General features: G+C 39.9%; 1 protein-coding gene across 2 annotated transcripts in view; it reads right to left on the bottom strand.

Moving 5' to 3' along the window:
* Ncam2 (neural cell adhesion molecule 2) overlaps positions 1-19013 on the bottom strand; it is a 390993-nt gene extending 371980 nt beyond the window's left edge. For both annotated transcript variants that reach the window (XM_005068205.3, XM_005068206.4), the window contains exon 1: positions 18724-19013. In XM_005068205.3, the coding sequence (XP_005068262.2) occupies positions 18724-18778 (55 nt within the window). In that variant the 5' untranslated portion in view covers positions 18779-19013. The remainder of the gene's footprint in view (positions 1-18723) is intronic.
* Between the last annotated feature and the right edge of the window lie 5436 nt (positions 19014-24449).

The following is a 24449-nucleotide window of genomic DNA, read 5'->3' on the forward strand; positions in this document are numbered from 1 at the left end:
CACTAGAGGAGAATACATTGTTGTAGGGTAATTCAGAAGGATCATTATAGTGTAAGCCAGAAAATACAAGAACCGTGACTCCTGGGTGGCACCAGCAGCCAGGTCATGAAGATGGAACTGCCAGGCTTCTGACTATGACCACATCCATTGAGAGCCAAAGCAGAAATCACTGTGTCTGGATACTGCTGTGAAATTAGAATGTGAGGAACGCCAGGGCATGGACTCTCTCAAAGCTCAGGAAGAGCCAATAACTGTATAGAAATTGAGGATAGAGGATGCTAGAGGAAAATCAACAAGGAAGATAAGCTTCTAGGAGACTGAGGTAAACCAAGCACTGAGGATTATGCCTGTAATCCTAGCCCATGGAGGTTAAAGTAATAAAGCTCACTAGCCCATGAATTCAAGAAGAGAGACAGCTTTAGGGAGAGGGGGACATACAGTGAGAGGAAAAGGGAGAGAAACTGGATGGCCAGGAGTTGAATATGAAGCTGCCACATTCATCTATTTCTCTAAACAGCTATAGGCCTATGCCACAGGTTCAGAAAAAATATTTTGAAGTCAAAAGACATTTGCCTGTCCACAAAAATAGAAGTATAATTATAAAATATTGGAGTTTAAGCAAAATAAAGAAAAAAAGATATTTATTTACATGAATATGAAAAGGTATGTAAGCTTCATCAGCATGTAGCAATATTGGTAACAATGGCGACAAAATTATTTCAAGACACTATTTTGTGAAGAGAATTCAGTCTCAACACACACACACATTCAGTCTTAACACACACACACACACACACATTCAGTCTCACACAGACACACACATACACACATGTGCGCACACACATGCGCGCATGAACTTGTCTACCAGAAAATTTTTCAGACCAACAAAGAACAGACGTTGACCTTGGTGTCTGCAACTGCCATGTGCATTCCTGAGTCAGTTTGGTATCAACCATGGAACCTCAGTGCTTCAATAGCCTGCTACATGACCTGTATTCTGAAAATATTAGAAGAAATAAAGTAAAGTGGCTGCTCTAACCAAACCATGAAGAGTGAACTAAAAATCAAATAAATGATTTCAAAAGACGGTGCCCAATACTGGTGACAGGAAAGCAAAGCTCCTCTATGAAGACCTCTTACTTCCATGAATCTATAACCACACAATGGTCAAGTTAATAGGAGCACTTAATGTGAACATTCCTTTTATCCTCACACTTTTTATCCTCAATACTTGCAAACTTAGGAATAGTTTAATGATAAATACGATAAGTATATCTTACAAAAGCCCTTCCATGGTAATTCTAGTTTCTATCATCAGGAAGAGAGGCAGATTATCTATTTAGCAATCCCCAGAAGAAACCCAACGATCATAAGATACAAAACAATGGCCAGTAACAGCATCATGACATCATCCTTACAGTACTACCACAAAAATGATAAACAACTTTTCATCTGCTTTGTGACAGGAATTGCTATCCATTCAGCATTGCTATGGAAAAGATGGTAGAATGATGTAAAAAATGTGCCTGGCTTCATCTCTTAATTGACAAATTAGGGTAGTGAAATGAATGGTACAAGTTTGTGCACACAGTTCATTCACAGGCACCAAGCTAGAACTAAAGCACTTATGCTCCAGATGATGATTTTATTTCCATTCGGAGACCATGTTTTGCTGGAAAACATCATTAATTATGAACAGTTGCATGCCTTGAGTCTATTTTAAAAACAAGGTGGAGAACTGTTCAGTTGTTCATCTCAGGAAACAAAGACGAGTCATACCGTGTTGTAGTCTTGAAGAACTAAACACAGACTAATTAGCTGACGGCTGCAGAAAGTGTGAACAATAACTCAAATGTTTTGTCTTGAAGTATAGATTCTTGTGAGACATAAAAAAATCATCTCCTAAGAAAAACCTCATCATGTCCCTTCCTTAGCTTAGTCATCAATTTTAGCAAACTACATACAGACACATGTTTTAAATAAGCCCATAGCCAGGCTACTCCCTTAAGCAAGTACCCTGTCTATCACCTACTGACACAGTAATTGAGTCTCTGCTTCCTATTGAAACTTGACAAGCTTTATCAACTATTTTGTGTCATAGCATCTCAGCACTAAGAAGACTACACTTCTGGCAGCTATCTAAGGTCAAATTCCAACTTGGTCACCAAGCACATTTAGGACTTTGTTGAGTCAACTGACCTCAAAATGTCTTTATTATATGCAGAGCAGAATGCACATTGAAACTAGGTTTGGAGAGTAGTATGAGGTCACACATACAAAGCTCATAAACACTGCGCGTACTTTATAAATGTTGGCTTCTGAAACTGATTCTAGGGTTTTATTCCTTTGAAAGCTAACCCTTTAGAAATAACCAGAAATGTGCAAAACAAACTGCCTCTAGGTGGTCTTTCACAAGCAAGAGTAGATTCTTGTTTTTTATGCCTTCTGAATAGCTGCTCTTTCACTTGATCCTAAAAGCATCCTCAAACTGATGTAATCTTATTATGAAAGGGTTCTCTAAGTTAATCACAAAATGATAACCTACTTAATTATTAATAATTCCTCTGTATCACAATGAGAAAATCCATTTGAAGAAGTTACATGTTTAAATATTAATGTAATATAGTTCTTAATGAGTTATACTACTAACCTACACGCTTAAGCTCTTCCACCATGAAGACACCATAAACCTCACTTTGTCATCAACAACCGCTACTGTTCCTCCAGCAAATCCATTAGAATATGTACTCATTTACTCAATGATTGGTCACTAAACTTAAATTCCCCATTCAAAAAAATGACCAAATAGTAATACAGATCTATTTGCTTTCATTTCTGAGACACTTTTATTTTATTCTGTAACATCTGTACTAGTTCACAACCCTCCCAACTATGGATTCCTGTTGAAGGTGTCTTCATTGATTATTATGGTATCACTTTTGTTAATATGCATTCTGTATACTAAAAAGAAACACCAAAGTGATTTTCAATTTGGTTTTTCCTGATGATCAGTATCAGTGAGATTCTTTTCAGCTGCTTCTTGGTCACTTGCAGGTACTGTTTAAAGAAAAGTGTACGTGAGACAAACACACAAAGTAAAACACTATTAAGCCCAAATAAAGAAGCAAATAGGATCATCTGAAGAAATGTAAACATACCTACAGATTATCAAAATAGCTGAAATTAGCAAAGCATAGAAAGGGAAGTGCGATCTCAACTTATGGAAATTTTAAAATTAGGATTTCTGGAAGCAAAGTATGGGACACTAGTTGGCAGAAGATAATGGAGAGAAGTTGTGGAGATGCTGGAATAAAAGTACATAGGTACAGCTAAGTTAAAGAAGTTCTAGAAATTACTGTGTATCATTCTCACTCTTGCTAATAATAATGAACTGCATACTTGAAAGTTGTTAAGAAATTATACCCTACATGTTCTCAACAAAAAGGTAATTATGTGCATACTTTAATTTGCTTGACTAATAATATCACAATACATTAAAACATCACTTTGTTCCACATAAATGTATCCAATTTTGTCTAAATTACCTTTCTAGGGTTGGAACTAAAAAGTAATAGTTGGAAATGGCCAGAAGTAGAGCTGTTCCTGGCACTTGCTTTCTCTGTTAGGGAGATACTCTGCTTCTTCACAGGATAATGCTTGAGCCAGAGGAATAACAGGTTTAATCTTACCAAATGGTATATATCATTCTACATAATGCAATTTCTTCATTTGTTACAGGCTATTGTTCAAAGCTCCCGTGTGTGATTGAATAATAAAAGTAAGTAATTCATATGAAAACACCTTGTGGAGTGACTAGAAATTTCCTCCCTTTAATTATTCAACAGATATTCCTGAATTTGGTGTTTATGGAGGATGCAAAGTTGTCTGTAGATATTCTGTATATTGTTGAGGGTCTCCTATCCACTTTCCTGTAGGTAACTATGCCAAATCAGATTTTGTGTGACCAGTCACCCTCCTCCCAATCTCTTTTTGGTGACGAACTGTGTCCCTTGAAACAAAACTTTTTTAGTATGCATCAACATACTAAAAAGATGTCAGTGTGGAGGTCTGGTTAATCTACAGGGTCTTGGGTAGTGGATCAGTATTTATCCCTAATATCCACATAGAGGATACTGTCTTAGCCTAGACACATGGGGGAGGGTCTAGGCCCTGCTCCAAATGATACAACAGACTTTGAAGATCCCCTATGGAAGGCCTCACCCTCCCTGGGGAGCAGAAGGGGCTGGGATAGGGGGTCAGTAGGGGTCAGGGGAGGAGGGAAGGGAGAGGGAACTGGGATTGACATGTAAAACAAGTTTGTTTCCAATTTAAAAAGGAAAAAATGTCATCTCACATCTAAAAAAAAAGGGGGTGCGGGGAGTTTGAAAACTAACCAGTTTGCCAGTTTAAAAAGACTGGACTCTGGCTGTGGTCATGGCTATAGCTGATAAGCTTTTGTGCCCCAGGGAGATTTTTTCTGTTTCTTTTTTCCTGGAATAAAGCTTGCTTTTTGTTTAATAGAAAAGAAGGAGAAGGAGGAAGAGGAGGAGGAGGAGGAGGAGGAGGAGGAGGAGGAGGAGGAGGAGCAGGAGCAGGAGATGGAGAAGAAGTTATTGGTCATTAACATCTGCTCAGTGTAGGAAGATGAACATTTTTCATAAAATACTTCATCTTAATACTTGAAAGAGGAACTCAAAAAAACCCCACAGTACAGACTTAAAATGTTGCATAACACTCAGAATCCTGTGCTGACATATTATCTTAGGGATAAGAGAATACTGAAGTTGGATATTTAGTAATCATTTTAGACATGGCAGTTGAAGTTTGCCAGGAAGGTGACATAAGGTCACTTGATAACTCCTTGAATTTTGTTTTTCCATTACAAACCATGTATAATCACTACACAGGCAGAGTACACTAGCATTATGCCTTTGAGGGGGCTTTGAAATGAAATGACTCATCTAGATCACCAATCAAAGTGATTATGAATAAGACAAAAATTGAGGGAGAAATGAAAGTAAAAGGAATGACTCAGCAGGGCTCTTTAATCACTAATTGAAAACTGTATTTGAAGTTAAAAGAGGCAGACCCCAAAAAGGTAACCTTAGAGAAGACCTGGTGAGCAGACAAAGGACAAGTGAGCATTATAGGTAAAGGCACTCTGAGGTAGCACAAATGTGCTCTGTACAATGGAATGCTTTCATCTCTGGAAACAGACCTTGAGAATGACAGAAGAAAGTCATTTACAAGGGGGGAAATGTGGCTCCTGGTCAAAAGAGGACTTTAGGAGCTAAATATGTTTCATTAGAAAGAACAAGCAAAATGAAGAGCCTATGAAAAATAGTATAAAACATGAAATCTCATATATCCCTTTTCTTCTTACAGGTACAATTTAGAATTGGTTCCCAATAAACATTGAATAAACAAACAATTTTTAATCACCCACTCACATTATGACGATTTTAAAAATTTTAAATACTTGCTCTATTGACATACTAAACATTTTTTTGCTGACAATAGCTGTGTTTATTGTACTACTATAAATGAACTATATGTTTCTAATTCATTTTAGTTTATTTTATATAATACATATGGATGTATACATGCATATATATTATACATATATATATATATGAAGATATCTAAAGTCTAAACTCCATTACCATATCTAATGCTCTATGTATATTGGGCTAAATTTTATAACATTATTAACTTTTCTTTATTTATAGTCTAATTACTTTTCAGGGAGGGCATAAGACCGGAGATAATGTATCATAACCATGCTATTCCTTATAAATTAAGTAACCATTCTAATTTATTATAGATTCATAGTCTGTCACAGCCATAGTAGTGATATAAACAAAATACTTGAAATAAATACCCAGACCAACAACGAGTATAATCCCACCAAACTGAACCATTACCTAGACTGAAGAACAAATATATTTTTTTAAAAACCGGTCACTTTGGTTTACCTTTTGTAGTTAAGATGTAAATATTCACTCAGTATTTATTTGTAAAGCATCCGCTGTTTTTTCAGGAATACACATACTGATTTACAATGAAGTCTCTAATCAAATACATCACATAAAAAGGGAAGCCAAAGTAGAAAGGCTTGCCTGTCTTTGTGGTGTTCACACGGAGGGTGGCCATGAACTATAAGAAAAGAGGTTCGATGAGCTAAATCCATAAACACTATACAATTTTGAGCAGTAACTGGCAGGTAGCAGATAATTAATTTATGGCTAAAATCAAAGACACCAATGACAGTTTATGCTGGAGAGGATGTGGAGAAAGGGGAACACTCGTTCATTGCTGGTGGGAATGCAAACTTGTACAGCCACTTGGAAAATCAGTATGTAGAGTCCTCAGGAAAATAAGACTCAGTCTACCACAAGACCCAGCAATTCCACCCTTAGACATATACTCAAAAGATGCCCATTCATACAACAAGGATGTCTGTTCCACTATGTTCATAGCAGCATTATATGTAATAGCTAGATTCCGAAAGCAACCTAGATGCCCTACAACTGAAGAGTGGATAGAGAAAATGTGGTACATTTACACAATGGAGTACTACTCAGCAGAAAAAAAACAATGGAATCTTGAAATTTGCAGGCAAATGGATGGCACTAGAAGAAACCATCCTGAGGTAACTCAGTCACAAAGAGACAAACATGGTATGTACTCACTCATATATGGACTTTAGATATGGATCAGGAGAGTGTCAGCCTACAATCCCAGTGCCAGTGAGTCTGGGAAACAGGGAGGTTCCCAAGAGAGATGCATGATACCCCAAAAAAGTGGAATGAGCCAAGATCTCCTGAGCAGATTGGGAACATCGGGGGAAGGGAGAGGGAGCCAGGAAAAAGAGAGGGGGATAAGAGGAGGGGAGAAGGCATGGGGGAGCAGGAAGATTGAGTCGAGGTAAAAATAGAGGAAAGCAGGATGAGAAATACCATAATAGATGGAGTCATTATAGGCTTGAAGAGAGAGCTGACACTAGTGAGATCTCCAGAGATCTACAAGGATAACACCAACTGGCAAACTAAGCATTAGTGAAGAAACTACATTAATAGCTCCTCCTTGATGATAAGGTTGATGACTACCTTATATGCCATCCATCTAGCGAAAGATGGAAGCAGAAACAGATACCCACAGCCAAACACTGAACTGAACTCCTGGAACCCAGTGTCAGAGATGGAGGAGTGATGAGAAAAGGGTCAAGACCGTGCAGGTGAAACTCACAAAGACAGCTGACCAGACAAGGGGGATCTCTTGAACCCAGACTGATGGCTGAGAGGCCAACAGATTTCTGATCCAGACTCCATGAATGTAGTGTCAGTGAGGAGGCTCCCGAAATGTCTGGGGCCTTGGGGGGTAGATCAGTGTTTACCATGGTGTACAAATGAACTTTGGGAGCCCATTCCAAATAGAGGGATGCTCTCTCAGCTTGGACACATGGGGAAGGGCCTAGGTCCTGTCCTGGATGAAATGACAGACTCCATAGATCCCCCCAAGGAGGGCCTCACCCTCACTGGGGAATGATGTGGGGACTGGGTGGGGGGCTGGAGGGGGAACTGGTGGAAGGACAAGGTTCAGCATACATCACAACATACAAGGAACTTGAACAAATAGGGTGGTGAAAATTCATAATATGTGAGAGTACCGTTCTAAGTTAGAGGTTCCTATTAACTTATATGAGTAAATTTCCAATTACCATTTCCAGGAACACATAGAATCTATCCAAAAGGTATTTTAAGGTCCATAGAATGCAAATATACATACTCACATGAGAAATGATTTAGATAACTCTCATTCATATTGGTCAATCAAAATTTGAGGTAAAAGCACAAATATATTTTAAAAGTGTGGACTATATAGAGTGAAAGAGTAATATCAGTATTTAAGTATTTCTTCTAGAATAAGTACAATCTCTTTAAGATGCAATGCACCTCAATCTAATTTATTAACAATAATTTTCATCATGACTTGTCCTTCAAATAGGTAAATTTACATTGTCTGGAGAGCCTCTTGTCAAGTACCACGCCTCATAGTGCATATGGTATTTACTTAAAAACAATGAGTTTTACCTTTTAACTCCCTTCATTGATAATTGCAATGTAGTACCTGATATGAATATATATATATATATGTATATGTATGGTGCTTTCTTATTCATGATTTGATAAAGCTTGCCTGAGGATTCAGAAAGCAAAGTCATCCTCAAGCTACAGATATCAGGCAATGGTAATACACACATTTAATCCCAGGACTCAAGATTAAGAGGTAGATGGAGCCGGGTGGTGGTGGCGCATGCCTTTAATCCCAGCACTCGGGAGGCAGAGGCAGGCGGATCTTTGTGAGTTTGAGGCCGGGCTGGACCAACAGCCTCCAAAACAATACAGAGAAATCCTGTCTCATAAAACCAAAAAAAAAATAAAGGAGGTAGACAGATCTCTGAGCCTAAAATCACCCCTGGATACCAGACAGTGAATCAGAATTTACACCGTTAATCCTTGGATTTGAGAGGTATAAAAGGTGGAGGCATCCAGTCTGAGAGTTACTCTTCAGCCAAGTTGAGGAGAGCATAGCAGTCTGAATGAACCCGAGGAGCAGTGAAATCAGGAGCAGTCTGAGAATTGCCCCTTTGGTCTGAGCTGAGGTGGAGGTGAGAATTAGTGTCTGGCTGCTTTGCTTCTCTGATCTTCAACTTGAAGGATGAACCCCAATGCCAGTCTCTCTATGGGATGATGGGATATTTATATTATGATTGGAAATGACCAAAATATCCAATGTCAGAGATTTGGTACTTTGCTTGTTTACTATCAGTATGTAGAAAATCAAAGAGATAAAAATGAACAACTTGCAAATACACTTGCAAATTTCTTAAAAGTATGTAACATAAAATTGTTATATGGCAAGCTCTTCGCATGCTTCTTATACACAAAACATAACAAGACTTTGTGTAAGAAGGCATTTTCACCACATTATTTCTTCATATTCATTATGTTTTTTGATGTATGCTGAGAACAATGTTGTGATGTTTGCTGTTAGAAGGCAAAACTGAGATTGTTCTTCCTGAGTCATATATTCAATATTTTGATCTACAGAAATCTATAGATTAAGCACAACTATAACTGTAAAAATAGTCGGTTAGATCAGTATTAAGCACATTATAAATCTTCCCATATTCGATAAATTGTTTTAATTTAAAAGGAATGAGATTATAGCTCCTGAATGTTAGGTTGCTATCCTAGAATACACATGACTAAATTTCAATACTCAGCCTCATTGCACACACACACACACACACACACACACACACACACACACACATACACATACACTGGATAAGTCTCTCATTAATACACAAAACAAAGTGTAAGTGTGTTTATTTTGGTGTTGAAAATATACCAATGTTATACTGTTATACTATGTGTCTCAGACAAATCTTACCTGTACATTTTGTAAGCAAAGACTGGCCTATGATATTATAGCTTATAGTAAGATATTTTCATTTCTTTCTTTTTTATCATTTAGTTTTTCAAGACAGAATCTCTGTGTGTAACAGCCCTGGCTATGTTGGAGCTTCCTTTGTAGACCAAGGTTGCCTGCAACTCACAGAGGTCTTCCTGCCTCTGCATTCCAAGAACTGGGATTAAAGGTGTGTGCTACCACGGCCTCCTTGTAGCAACACATTTTCAATCCCAAATTTATGCATTAAAAATATCAAAGCTTAACAAATACAGTAAGAGGAAGAACATTCAAAACCCTCAGAAATATACAGCCTGGTTCTATTAGAAGCACACAACCATAATGATGACATGAGATAGGTCACATTTTTTTGTAACAGTCTTAGTTACAAGCTACAGAAGTGGAATTTCTATTGGTATTTGTGCCCAGGTTTGGCAGATATTTTCATCATGTTGGAAACCATGAAGGACATTCATTTGGAAGTGAATTTTAAAATAGTAAAGCAACAAAGTAAGCCGTTTTCACAGGACAAAATAATTTTCAGGTCTCTGAGGCTTCTATTTTACTGTAAAAGATACATCTATTAATGGTATTAAGAATTTCTTATATCTCCTACACAGACCGACAATTGTAATGGAAGAAAGAGAGTGAACGGACTTTGTTCCTTTGGATTTGTCTGTATACCTTGCTTTACAGCTTTCTCTTTGAGCAATCTTGCTCTTGGCCATTTGAAAACTAAAGAACTGGAAAAATACTGCATCAATCAACACTTTCTACATGATGGCACACCACTTCACTGTATCCCTTTACAGAATTCAGGTAGTTTCAAGAAACACAGATGACAGCAGAACCAACTGAAATGCAGCTTGAATACATTTAATGATCATTGATAATAAATTTCGGGTGGCAGGCCAGAGAACACACTTAAAAGCTCTACACAAATCAGTCACCCTCAGTCTCAGGTACATCATCGATGAAATATGACTTAATCAGGAATAAATGAGGTAATGAGTCAAGTGCTCACCACGGTTACATGGCATAAAATTGGCACTCAAAGTATTGTTTCCTTTAACTTCTCATGGAAATATTTTTCAGCTGTGCATGCATAGTACCAAAAATCTCTGAGTGTCATTCTGATTTTTAGTTTTCTACAACTATACGTATGATGTATGAGTGCTTTGTGAATGGGGTGCTATGAATGCATACATAGTTATTCATATGCGTATACATGTATAAATACATGAATATATGTACTTACAAAGTTAAACTTAAATGTGGGGAAAGGATCTAGGTTGCTATCTCCATCATTTTCTACCATTTATTTGTTTATTTACTTATTTATTTCAGAGTATCTCATTGAGCCTATAGACTCCTGATTTTGGCTGCACTGACTACTATTAGTGCCCAAAGGCATCCTTCCTGCCCTTGTAGCCCTTTCACTGAGATAAGTGCCCACCACTGGGCTCAACTTTTTGTGTGGGTTTTGGTTGTCTGAAAGTGAATGAAAGGATTTTCTTCATTTGGATTTCTTCAAATAACTCACTTTACGAGCTATGTCATTTTTCAGACTCAATTTTCTACAATTGTAATGCTTTGTACATACAAATTACACATATATGTATATATGCATATATATGTGTATATAAACATTTTCACTTTCCCTACCTGTCCTCTCTTACATACAACTTTTTTTTATTTTTGTTTTGTTCTAGTCATCCATGAATGATTTTTAAAAGCTATGAACAAGTGAAGAAAATTATTTACGTGAAAATTATGAAAAAATGACAGTTTGAAATTTTCTTCAAATCTCATACACACTACAATATTAATTAAAGTATAATTTCTGATAAAAGAACGAAATAAAAATAGATGATAAGTGAAGTGCAGTAATAATTGAACAGAAAAGAAGATTAAAATCATTATTTGCTTTTTTCAAACTTGTCACTGGCATGTATAACTATGTGCCCAAATGATACTTGTGAATTTTACAGATAGTTATAAACCAATTGAACTTGCCAAAAATACTACTTCATTGCATTATTTTTCACTCTTTCTGCCATACACTGTCAGGACTTCAAGTCCTACCTTCTCATCAGTCTTCCAATTTAAACTTGCAAGAACCATTTATGCTTTCAGCAAGGACAGGAGGTACATTTGGGAGGCAGAGGCCGGCAATCACTGGGAGTTCCGAGTGAGTGTGGTCAACATAGCAAGTTCCGGGATGGACAGAGCTACATAAAAGGGAGAGCATCCTCAACAATAATTGCTAAAAATCAATAAAAGTTGTATTTATACTTTCAGAGAATCATGCCTATGTCCATTAACTGTCTCTTCATTTTTTTCCTTTGTTCCATCCAGCACAAGGCCAATAGCCTTACAAATATCTTTATCAATCTGCTTTCCTATCAATAGCCGGTCTCAAAGATCAACCTAAGTGTCGATCTTAGCTTGGCCTGAAATGCTTTCTGCCTTATGTAGCCCACAGCATCCCATCCTGGAGACCATGAATGACCTTTTCCAACCATTCAATAGATTAGACAACTGAATACATATTCAAAGTGGAAACATTAAACTGCATTCTGTCCGTTCCTTGTACAACTGCATTCTGTCCGTTCCTTGTACAACTGCAATCTTTTCTGTGCTTTGTTCCTGTTGCTGTCCCCTCCCCTGTGCCATTGTCTTCATTGACTCTATCCATTTTAAAGCTCTCTACTGCACTAAGTAGAAATGTGGTTTCATGAGAATAAGCTGGGCTCTAAATATCTCTCAAGTTCACGTTTTGATTTCCTAGTATTCAGACTAGACAACTGTGTTTTCTGTGCCTAGGGTGACCATGAGAAAGGTAAAGGAACTGGAAATAGAAGAGTGCTTCATAATTGAGCTTCAAAATGAACAGTCAATGGATTTTCATTAAGATAAGGGATGAATGCCAAGGACTCTCTCTGACCTTTGAATAATCAATCATATGACATCTACTGTTTCACAACATTTTGCTGAATGGTTTATTGCTTTCTCACAAGTGTCTTTGTTTTTTTTTCTTCAATCTATATGCTTTTATTTTCTCAACTACCAACATGGACTCCCATTCCCTGTCAATGCATGAAGATTTTTCAACAAAAACATCAAGCATTCTTAAAAACAAAAGAGACAATGAAATAAAAATAAAAACTAATTACTAATTCCAAATAATGGCTAATCATAACTAATATAAGAAATCAGATCCTTTCTCTGTATTTCATTTTTCCCCATAAAAACTAAACTTAAAGTCTCCATAGAGTCTTTACTAATTTGAGCTACAAAGAGATAACAGTAAAAGAATATAGTTAGAAGTACTTTCCTTATACCTATCTCAGCGTTTGTTACTTTACTGACTGACAAAATGATAAAAAATTGAAATGTCCCTTTGTGCATGCATGTGAGTGGTGTGCATCGTTTTGTTGTTGTTGTTGTTGTTATAACCGGGCTTTGTTGGTAAGATATATGGTTGCCTTTTCAAGGTTTTGGAATCAGACTTGATGTCTCATGAAGATTATGCTGGATCACATCTTCAGGGGCACCCTCACATGCCCACATTTATGTTAGCATCACTTTTTTAATTTAACAGCCAAACCATTGACATTAATTCATATTCCATATATTTCTTAATGTGTGTCACTGACAGGAGCATATTTGACCTAAGAAAAGCTACACACTTGAATAAGTCTGACTTTCCCTCTCCTTGATGCCATCAACTGTCCATAACACCTCAGTAAAGAGTTGAGTTCAGTAATTTCTCCCCAATCCTTGTCAGAATTATGGTGTATTTTGTTCAGGTCTTGTGTAGGCAACCATAGTTGCGGCAAGTTCATGAGTACAATTGCCCAATTCAGAAGATGCTATTTTGCTATGTTTTTCTGACTCTTAGAATCTCTAAGGTTTTAAATCTATTCAAAAGTTTGGTGATGTGTGAAGTGAATTAAGCAAGCGGAAACTAAAGCTATAGTTATTACCCATGTAGTTTTCTATTTGATATTTATTTAACTCATTTATCCCAATTATATCTACTCTAGGCCTCCAATGTAACTCATAGCTCAAGACCATTTTACTGACATCATCTCTGAAAACTAATGCATGTGTCTCATGGCTGTAAATGGAGCCTCCTACAATTGTCATCATACCATATATACAGCTGTTCTACTATTTTGCCTAATGAGGTGTCTGCAACAGAGCAGATATAAATAAATAAATATGTGATGAAATAATGAGAGAGTCCAAACAATCAATGTATTAGACATTCTCTAGCTGTGTAACATTTCTAATTACAAAGAAAATTTTGATGATTTTTATATAATTGAACAAGTGAGGTATTTCCACATGGTATTATATTTTATCTGCATGATTATTATTAAATAAGGCAAACAACACCCGGAGTAATAGGCTTGCTATTTTACACTGTGCCTACAGGTATCACTATCATAGCTATTCCTCATGGTTGAGCATCGAGATCAAGCAGTAGGATATGTTCAGCTCAAAATTTAAATGAGCAAATAGCTGCTCTGAGAAATCCAGTTGCTTCTTCAAGGTCAAGAGATGTTTGGTAGCCCAGGCTTTGAGCTCTGAGAGAGCATGACTATGATTTTCCCTGTGAGCCAAAACCTGTAATCAAACTAAAGTTCCTTAATTATGTCTTCTCATGTCTATAATAAAACATTCTTTTGCACCCACCTTAATTATTAACATCTAGGAGACTCTGGCCGGTGACATCATATCATTCTAACATATCTGGTTGTACTTGGTTAATTGATAGAGGCACAGTAAATGTATGTAGCTCAGAAAAATGCTGTCAGCTATTTAGTATTAACGCCCTTATAATTTAAAACACCAAAGATCCATTAAAATATTTAAAAGGGTACCACAGAGAAGTACACGTGTTTGCCGAACAGTTAATGACAGCTCAACTCTGTTAAATGGTAGAATGATACTTTCGATAAAAGTGCTGGTTGCTTCTTAATGTGTTCTCCTATCATGTAATTTGGAAAATTAAAACTAATTTATAATCTTTTTAATAGTCTTTGCCTAGGTAAAATTGGCCAGATTTGAAGATGCAAGGAATTCAGCATTTTCTGAATCCAGGAAAACCTGAGAGCCAAGCATACTTCCTTTTTGAGACTACTAATATTATTTAAATGATTGTGCATATACCCAGAGCCAGGCTGATGCCATCAGGGGTAAAAACAACAGGAGCACAGCTCAGACTCTGCCTTCTGTCTCCTCCTAACTGATCGTTTTCCTTCACACTGTCAGAAGTGCATTGTTAAGATGATGATGCTGAAAAGAAGATGAGATAAAGAGATTGCCCCTGTGTCGAATCCCAGAGAAAGCAGCAACACCAGGTCCTCAGACTTCCAAATGTGGACGCTCTACCTGCCTTCCGGCTCCTGTGCCTGAAAACAAGCCCCAATATTCATCCTCATTAGTAGCTTCAGCCTGGCTAGCCCCTTTCTCTTTTTCACAACAAACCGGCTCATTTGGGAAAGAAGGCCACTTTATTTACAAAAAAATCATATGAAGCTTGACCTTTTTCCTTTGCTGAATGAGGTTCTTTTGTTCCCTTAATTGCTTCTCCTGTAAGATATTAAGTCTGAGAGAAACGCAGTCCCCTGTGTCCATGCAAAAACTCCTCTGACACTCGGGACTTTCCAACTTCGCCTATTGCTCACTGGGCTCAAATTCAGCTTGGGAAATGAAAGTGAGAGCGGCAGGCATCAAGATGGGGAGGGAATCCTCTCGACTGTTGACTGACAAAAAAAAAATATTAATTTATAGAGCCTGTCTTTCACAAACTAAGTGGACATGCAGTCGATCCAGTAGAAATTTCACACAAAGAGGATGCAGGCAAAGAATCAGAGCAGGGTACCCAGATAAAGGTTTTAGGAGAGGCCATTAACTGTTACAGCCTATACATAGGAGACACTTGTGGACTTGTCGCTGGTAGGCATCCACACGACCGCGCTCTGTCTTCAGCAGGTACAGATCTCTACGGGTCAGTTACTTATGACTATTTTGCAAGAATGTAAGCAGATGTTCGGATTCACCCACTGAGTGGGCATTTCACAGCTCCCTTCCCAGTGGTTTGGGCTTAAGGACACTGCTGTACATGGCTGACACAGACTGAAAGACAGCGGAACTAGCATGGCTCAGGCTCAGTGGGGCACTCGCAGCTCACGTATGTGAGCAACAGTAACAGACTGGCATTAATCACATAGGGCAATTCTGAAAAGACAGTGAAAATGGTCTTAAACATGCATAAAGCTGGTGAGTCAGCCTTTTCCTATTTCAATTTGGGGATTTGACCAAAAGACAGCAAATGCTCTGCTAATGAGAGACACACTCGAGATTTAGGACAGCAGAGGTTATGACCAAGTCTTAAAGATAAGGCAAAAACAATTGCACAAGTCAGAGAATTATACATTTCTTTCCATGGGCAACCTCATTCGTAGTGGACAACCTTCCTTCATTAGGTATTAATCCTTCAGTGGAAATGGTAGGCTTTTAAAAGAACATATTTATTTCAATTTTTAATAATTAAAAAAAGCTCTCCTTAGCATGCACAATAACACAGGGTTGAAAATAAGGGCTGGAGCTATTAGGCCTCGTTAGCTAATTATGGTATTGGCATCCACTTAAGTTAGCTGGTTTTTCACTTGGGTCATTTTCATCCATTCAACTGTTGTGGTTCAAACGTTTTGACTACTTAAAAGGGAATACATCACCATTGCCTTTCCCCAGTCAAACTGCACACCACTTTCCCAAGCAACAGCTTCAATCATGCTTCATAAAATCCCCTGCAAGTGTATTGTTGGAAATATAAATCAGCCAGCTGAGCCTTTAGTGTTTCCAACGCAAGCCTGAGGGTCACTGGCTGGTAGGTTTTCATGGCTTCACCAGAAAATAAAAATATAAAAGAATAAACAGAAATGTGAGTTACACACGGTTCATTAAAAAAAGAAAAACAGCTCCCAGCGGTGTGTCTGATACTTGCTGCTGCACCCTTAATTAGAGAAGAAAACAGCAGCCTAGAGAAATTAGACTCCAGGATAAGGACTTCTGTTTCCAGGCATCTTTGACTTCATTACAATGCATGGCACAGCAATATTACATGCTTGTTCACACAAAAGCTAGTTCCCCCGGATACCCAACTATGGCTCTGTGGATGCCATACCACTACACTAGACAGAGCAATCTTCTTTGCAAAGATGCCATCCTTCTGCCCTGTTTCATTGACAAGGAATATGGGTTTCCCTGCAGGCATGCTTCCGTTCCACAGTTCTTCTCTGTAACTACTGTGTGTGCTGATTATAGACCAGCAGAATCACAATTTCAGATACATGTTACATACAGAGACCCTAAGTGTATCTGTCTTTGTGTCCTGTTTCTACCTAGATACTTAAACATTCCCACCTCCCTCCCATCTCTGAATTCCAACACACTTAGCATCCACAACGATGAATGCAGACCCCACAAGACAGCTCAGAGGCTAACCAGCAATCTGCACAAACTTGCCCCATATTCCTCTACACTACACTCGTGTAATTGCAATTGCATCCAAGTTAAATTCTCAGCTTCTCTCTCCAGAGTCAGACCTGTCTGTGATAAAAATGAACAGTTAAACACAAGCAGCAGCCTTCCAAAAATGACAGCTTTGTTTCTTGTCGTGAACAAGGGTGTGCTGATCTTTGCAAAAGAAGTGACTGAATTAATGAATGAGACTAATGTGAGCTTCAGATGAATCTATCTGCAATTTTTCTGAGACTGAGATTTTTCCCATCCTATGTTAGGATGAGAAAGAGGAGCTTCCTGACTGAGGCACTTTGTAAATGACAGCAATACCCAGCGTGTGCATTCTTACTTCGGAACATAAAAATCTGCATCCAACCGCGGTTCATCATTTACTAACACAGTAGTTTGGGGCGAAGAACAGGGGAAGGAAGGCTTTACATTCAAAATGCCAAGCCCTGCTGAAGAATGATAGAAGGACAGTATGTGCAAGAGCAGAAACAACCATTTCTTGCTTAAAATGGAGTTCTACCACCCCCTGCTGGACCAAATGAACAACGCCGAAGAGGTGAGAAAAAAATGCCTAGAATTGGATTTACAGAAGATATTTTAACTTGTCTTGCAATTTATTAATTTCGCAGAAAATGCAGCACGAAAAATATGTCATTTCTATACTTTTCAACAAAATGAAAAACGACGGATATCCCCTTTGTGTTTAATAACATTGCACATTTGGACATTTTGTCTCCCCAATTAAATGTCCAAACTTGTCTGGACAGTTGAAAACCTTTCGAACGATTGTGAATATATTTTATGAGAACGTGTACTGTGTAAGCCAGAAAGATAAATGCTTGTCTTCTAAACAGAGACTAGCAGAGATCGCTTCCAACAATTGTCCCTAGGGTTATTATATCCACAGTCTCTTTTTTTTCTCCCCCACCCAAATGGAAAAAAAAAAAGCTCCCCAATGCCCCACAACATCCCAAATCCCTTACAGGTGTAATTCAAATAAGATGTTAGAACGTGTTCGGATTTTGCTATATTCACAGGAGGGTGGGGGTCACGATGGATGCTTGCAACACAACCCTAGTTTTAGCCATTTGCTGTCTTACAGCATCTATGGCCCGTTAGTTTCCAACATAAATAAGCCATCAAACGTTCTCTTCACCGCCAAGAATAGATGTTGGGAAAGGAGGAAAGAATCTCTAAGAATTGAATTTCTTGCACAACACAGAGATTTCTGATAAAAGACTTTAATGCTGCTAGTTATATATTGCCGCTTCTGTGGAACACACCACCGTGCCCTTCCCTTCCGCAACCTCGGATATGTAACTGTGAATACACAGCAACACACTTCATCCAATTTCGGGCAATAAGAGGGAAAGCCAAAAATCCCAGCAGAAGCAGCAGTTTCTCCCCCCAACCACCCACCCACCCATCCACCCCCCTCCCACCCACCCCGGATCGCTTTCACACCGATGGCTATCTCCAATTCTGCACGGGGTCTCCTCCTAATTTAAGGGTCCTTCGAGCAAACGGATAGCATTTTAGGGGCAGCCAAAAGAAAAAGAGCTACAATGCTAACAGTCGCCTCAGGAAAGCACCGCAACTTTGGTCCCTGCTCCGGGGGGGGGCTCGCTCTTTTCGCCTCTCCGGCTTGGGTGGTGGAAGGGGGAGGGAAAGTAAGCCAGGAAAGCCGCGCACTCCTACCTTGCCCGCTACCGACAAGCAACCCGAGCAGGTAGAAGGAGAGGAGGTGGCTCATGTTCAGGACGTGACACCGGCGGACAGTTCCAAAGTTACCGAGTCCAGCCCCGGAGAGAGAAGGTTCCGCTGCCACGGCCGCCTCTGCTAGCCCGCCGCCGCTCCCGGGTGGGTGCCCCAGCCGCCCGCAGCCCGCGCGCGCTCCTCCTCGCAAAGTGACTGCAAGCTCCGCGCCTTGCCGCACTATATCCAGGCGGCGGCGGCGGCGGCGGCGGCAGCAGCGGCCGCCTCGGCGGCAGCGGAGCCGGCGGGAGGAGGAGGAGGGCGGGGGCGGGACGGGGCGGGGAGGCGCGGCCCCGGCGGATCCCTCCGCGCGCGCACGCCGCGTGCGAGCGAGCGAGCGAGCCAGCCAGCGAGGCACGCGCGGCCCCGGGATTCGTCCGCAGTGGAGCCCAGGGCGCGGGTTCGAGCCCCCCGGGCGTCTCCCGCTCAGCGAGGCTGATGTGAGATGACCGCGGCAATAAACAAGCAAGCCCGTGCGGATGACCCGTGCGGGCGGTGCAGGCTCACAGGTCCAGGGCACCCCGCGTTCTTGTAGTCTCTTCCTCTTCCCGACCCCCCAGAAGATGCTGAAGGGTCCCCGAGCACCGTGAAGGACCAGCTTGGAATGCACAGGGCTCAGAAGGTTGGGGAGGCAGGGCCCCGGTGGAGCATCTCTTGGTTCCTTCAGAGCAGAGGTGGCAGAGTCTGTGGCTGTCTGGGATTTAACCTGAGTATGATCTGGCATCCTCAGTGCTTTTAAGCTTCCCAAAGAAGAAGGAAACAACTGTCCTCCAGGGCGAATGACCCCTTTCCCCTTCCTTAGATGAACCCAGAAAGATGTGCAGTACTTCCTTGGGGCCAATTCATTGGGGTGGAGGGAACCCACGTGTGGGGGGGGGGTGCTGAGGACTGCGCTGTAGGAGGGTTTTGGGTTTCCTATGTGCTGTTCAGGATTAGCACTGTGAGGTTACAACTCCCTTTGGGTGTGGAGAGAGGGGTTCCTAGGATGCAACTGGAGGAAATGAGCTGAGGTTCTTGCTCCTCTGTCACCTGAAGTCCCACCACACCCCATCCCTCAGGACCCAGTGTATGTGTCACCTGCAAGTGCACCCAGTCCTCACAGTTGTATGAGACTGGAACGGGCCCTGTGATGCTTGGGTGACAGATCCTCTCCGCCAAGTCTGGGGCTGATCTCCATTTCTGCTGGTGGAATACAGAAACCTGTGACACCTGTGCCAAGAGACTGGTAAGAAGCAGACTCTGGCCCTAGGGTCCTTGGCTCTACCCAGGGTCATAGGGAACAGTTGCATTTGACAACAGCTCCTTCAGCCAACACTTTCCTCTGGCTCCTTAGAGTGCTGAACTGACTTCGCACCAGATACAGAGAGCTGCCTGGTGCTTTTCTCATCTGCAAGGACAGAGACAACGATCAGGGCAGACACATGCACAGGTTCAGAGAAACCAGACCATACCCCAATGATTTGCTTCAGGGAGGGCTGTTGTCAACAAACAGGGGCTAGCAGGGCACTGAGATACTACCTGTTCGTTGCTTTTGTGACCTAAATGATGCTTACAGAAGATTAGTTTTCTTAGTACCCTCGGATAGCCTTTGTGGGAGGAGAAGGTGATGGGAAGCTTCTAGTCTCAAAAAAGCCATGCCTAAACTCCGTGCGCGAAGTCACCTGTCCTCCTCACAGCTCCAGAACCTCTTCTGCGTTTTGGTTTCATAGCATGCACTGCAACCAGAGAGACTTTGCCAAGACACTACCCGTGCACCGTTTGTTGTTCCTGAGTCGCACCAAGTGCATTTGTTGATCTCATGGCCAGCAGTTTTCAAGGAAAGGGTGAATGCAGCATGTATATATGTGTGAAAAGCAAACAACTTTTTTTCCATTTTGATCTTTCTAGGGGCCCGAAGGAAAGCATACATTCATAAACATCTATAGATGACTTTTACTAGTTTACAAGCTCAAGCGGTTTAAATTTGACACCAAGAGCCTGCACATTCACAAACATGTCTGTGCAAACACACACACACACAAACACAGACACTAACAAGAACATACACTTAGTAATAAAAGAAATATTGTTCTGCAAGTGTGTGGTTTTTAAAATTATTACAAGCCAATTTACTTTAAAGTCAATAATTGGCAGAGAACTAGTTGATAGTCTGTAAAGACATTAGAATACTATATTTCTTTAAGGTGTGGACAGAGAAAAACAGGGAAGTATCAATGATTCATCATCTGTTAGTAGAGTTTATTTCCAGATGTTGGTATTATAATATTCTCTCCATAGCCAAAAATCTGTTGGTATTTATACTGGTGTGTTTTTAGAGATGATAGGGCAGAGAGAGAGAGAGAGAGAGAGAGAGAGAGAGAGAGAGAGAGAGAGAGAGAGAGAGAGAGAGAGAGAGAGAGAGAGAGAGAGAGAGTTTTTTGTCAGTATGACACAAGTTATCATCCTTGGGGAAAGGGGGACTTTATTTGAAATTTTCTGGTGGACAGGTAGGTTCTGGGTTTTATAAGAAAGAAGGCTGAGAAAGCCATGAAGACCAAGTCTGTAAGCATATTTCCTCCATTACCTGGACTTCAGTTTCTGTCTCCAGGTTCCCTCCTTGAATTCTCCCTGTCAATATGCTTCATGATAGACTATGACTGAGTCATGTAAGCCAATAACGTGCTTTGGCCACATCAACAGAAAGTCAACTGTGACAGCAAGGAAACATTGAACAAAATAATGCCCCTCTGTCTATACAGGAGATATTTGATCCTTCCTCAATCCTGATGAAGAGATCAGGCAGAAACAAAATTTATCAATTAAATCAGGTTATAAAAAAACAAAGAATGTTAAAAGGGAATTGTTATTGTTGGTAAAAAGGAGAGGAAGACAGGGAGAGAGGGGAATCTTTTCTAAATTGTATTTTTAAGAAAGGCTTCAGGAGACTTTGAAGCAAAGAGATAAAGTGGGAAGCATAAGGAGGACAAGGGAAACTGAGGCAAAGGCTGGGGTTCTGAGAGCACTCCGCAAGTCTGGAACCCAACCAAGTACAAAGGACTAGAGCCGGAGAGAGGGCTCAGCCTGTAAATCAGTTTCTATGTAAGCAAGGGGAACTGAGTTCTGGCCATATCAGTGATGTGAAAAGCTCCACATAGCAGTATGGGTCTGCAGTCCTAGCACAGGGTATGTAGAAACATAGCATCCTTGGAGCTTACTTGTCAATAAGACTTAACAAATTGGCTCCATGATCAGTGAAAGAACCTGTCTCAAAACAACAAATGAAAAGAAGGTGGGAAGTTGTAGACTCGGATGCCTGAAATGCGTTTCTGGCTTCATAGGTACATGTCTATGTGCTGACAGACAGGTGAACATATGCACACACACACATAGGCACACATAGAGAGAATTAAAATAGTACATTGCGTAAAATACAAAGTTGAGTTGGACTTGGGGAAGGAAGTTAGTATGCTATGCCAAAATCAAACAAACCGTAAGCCTCAAGCAAATTTGTTGGAATTTTCAACCTTATTATCTAGACGTCTAGCACTGCAGCTGGAGATACAGTCGATGGTAGGGTATTCAACTAGCAAGTACAAGGACAACGATTCGAATCACAGTTCACAAAGGAGACAACATGAAAGAAAATGGTGAGTGTACCCAATTTCATGGTCAGACACTGAATCACAAGTCATAATAATGCCCTCTCCACCCTCCCAAAAGGATTATCAGTTCAAGCTTTTGTGAGTGTTCAGCAGCACAGCCTAAATAGACCTTATTAGGCATTCAGCAAGCCGAGTGCCACAAATTCCCAAAACGTTCAACTATTTCGTATCCCAAAGTAAACTAGTGCATCTCACAGGCACATTCATTTCTCACTGCACTGGCAGGGTGATCTGCTTTCATTTGCCTGGCTCAGTTTTTCATCTCCCAACAGACTGACAGTGTAAAGGCAACACCTTAAAAATTATCTCTGTACACAGTCCCTGTCTTCAATCAGACACCATGCTTCTCTCCAATAGGACCTAGCCGTGCACACAATGTACCATACAAACTGCCTAGAAAGGCATCCCTCACCTGTACTTGACCAGCAATTTACATGCAGGACAAGGTTTTGATTTTCTACCCACCTGAGAAAGATTTCAGAGGCTTTCACAGTGCTTTAGCTATTTCATTTATAAAAATAAAAACGAGTTGAACAGAACTCAGGAACCTATGAAGAGCGGAGTGGTAAGAAACACCAACAGGATTGGGTGCGTGGGCAAATGAGAGCAGAAACATTTGATTTAGAAGAATCAATAAGATAAACATGAAGTAGTAGCAGAGAGATAGAAAACGATAAGTTGCATTATATGTGGAAATTATCTTCTCAAGGAGATTCTCTCTCTTACATCTGCAATCTGTTTCCACAAAAAAAAAAAAAGACGCATGCAGGAGGATGAAACTCTACAGAGAAACTAAGCATGAACTGTGCTGTGGACAGTGTTTGAAAGTTGTTTTTATTTCCCTATCTCTAGTGTTCTTTTTGTTTACTCTGTCTGTTGACAGAATTCATATGCGTCAAAATTATGCTATTAGGAAAGAGGACATTCCATGTGTCCATTTATATTTTTAAAATGTCACAAACCATTATACCTATTCATTTACTTGTCTAGAAAATTGCCTGTTTGGGTTTTTCTATTACCACAAAAGAGGAAAAAATATGCACTGTGTGTACAGACAGATAGGCTGGGACCTCTGTAAATAGACAACCATGTTTCTGCCTTCCTGTCTCCATTTGTGTCACTTTTTCTAATGATCATGTCTTTAAAAATAATTTCTGCTTCCTTATTACAACAGCATTTTAGATGTTTTACCAGGCTATTTGTGAGCATGTGACAGTTGAGCTAGACTGGTAGATTCAGATTGTAACTCTTCTGTTTGTAAATTCTGCACTAGCTTAACTGGGTTTTTTTTGAAACTAAGAAAAGGAAAAGGCAGACTGATGGCAAAAGGTTCCCTAATCGTCACACAGTCTTGCATTGCAATTCCTTTTAAGATACATGGGGTCATATTCTTCCATGGCTACTTCATGTTCCCTCTGGACAGATAACTTCTCACTTCTCTCTGAAATTATGCAATAATAGCCTATAATTTGTTACTTGCCAGAATAATATTTTCATAACTCCAAAGGGGATATATATTTTTCTCTTCAGCAAGTCATTCTTGGCAAATATAATGATGGACGGAAAAGGAAATGCAACAAGCCCATAGCTTGTTGACGAAACAGTCAATGGCAATTTCAAGAGCATATTCTGGGCAGAAAGAAAGCAAAATGGAATCAGACTGTGACTAGAGAGGAAGCTATTTGATGTGGCAAGGATCATGATGTGACATGCGGATTGTCCAAATATTGATCAGAGCACTCAGAAATCATTTTGTTGTCCATGCGCAGTATTGAATAAGTTGAAGACTACACAAAGCCTATCATGTAAAGGGCAGTTATCACACCCTGGATAGCAGCATCCTTCATCACAGGCAACACCTCTCTCTCACACAACTACAAGTTTGATTGCCATAAGAGACTGACCAAATGCATCATTGAAATGAAATAAAATTGATGATTGTAGTTCAAAACAATGTGGAGAATCAATTGTTTCTTCTACTAATAAAGTTGCATTATCATTCATTTTTTAATTTACATGACAAACTGT

This window comes from Mesocricetus auratus, unplaced genomic scaffold (assembly GCF_017639785.1).
Source record: "Mesocricetus auratus isolate SY011 unplaced genomic scaffold, BCM_Maur_2.0 Super-Scaffold_100008, whole genome shotgun sequence".
Lineage (NCBI taxonomy): Eukaryota > Metazoa > Chordata > Mammalia > Rodentia > Cricetidae > Mesocricetus > Mesocricetus auratus.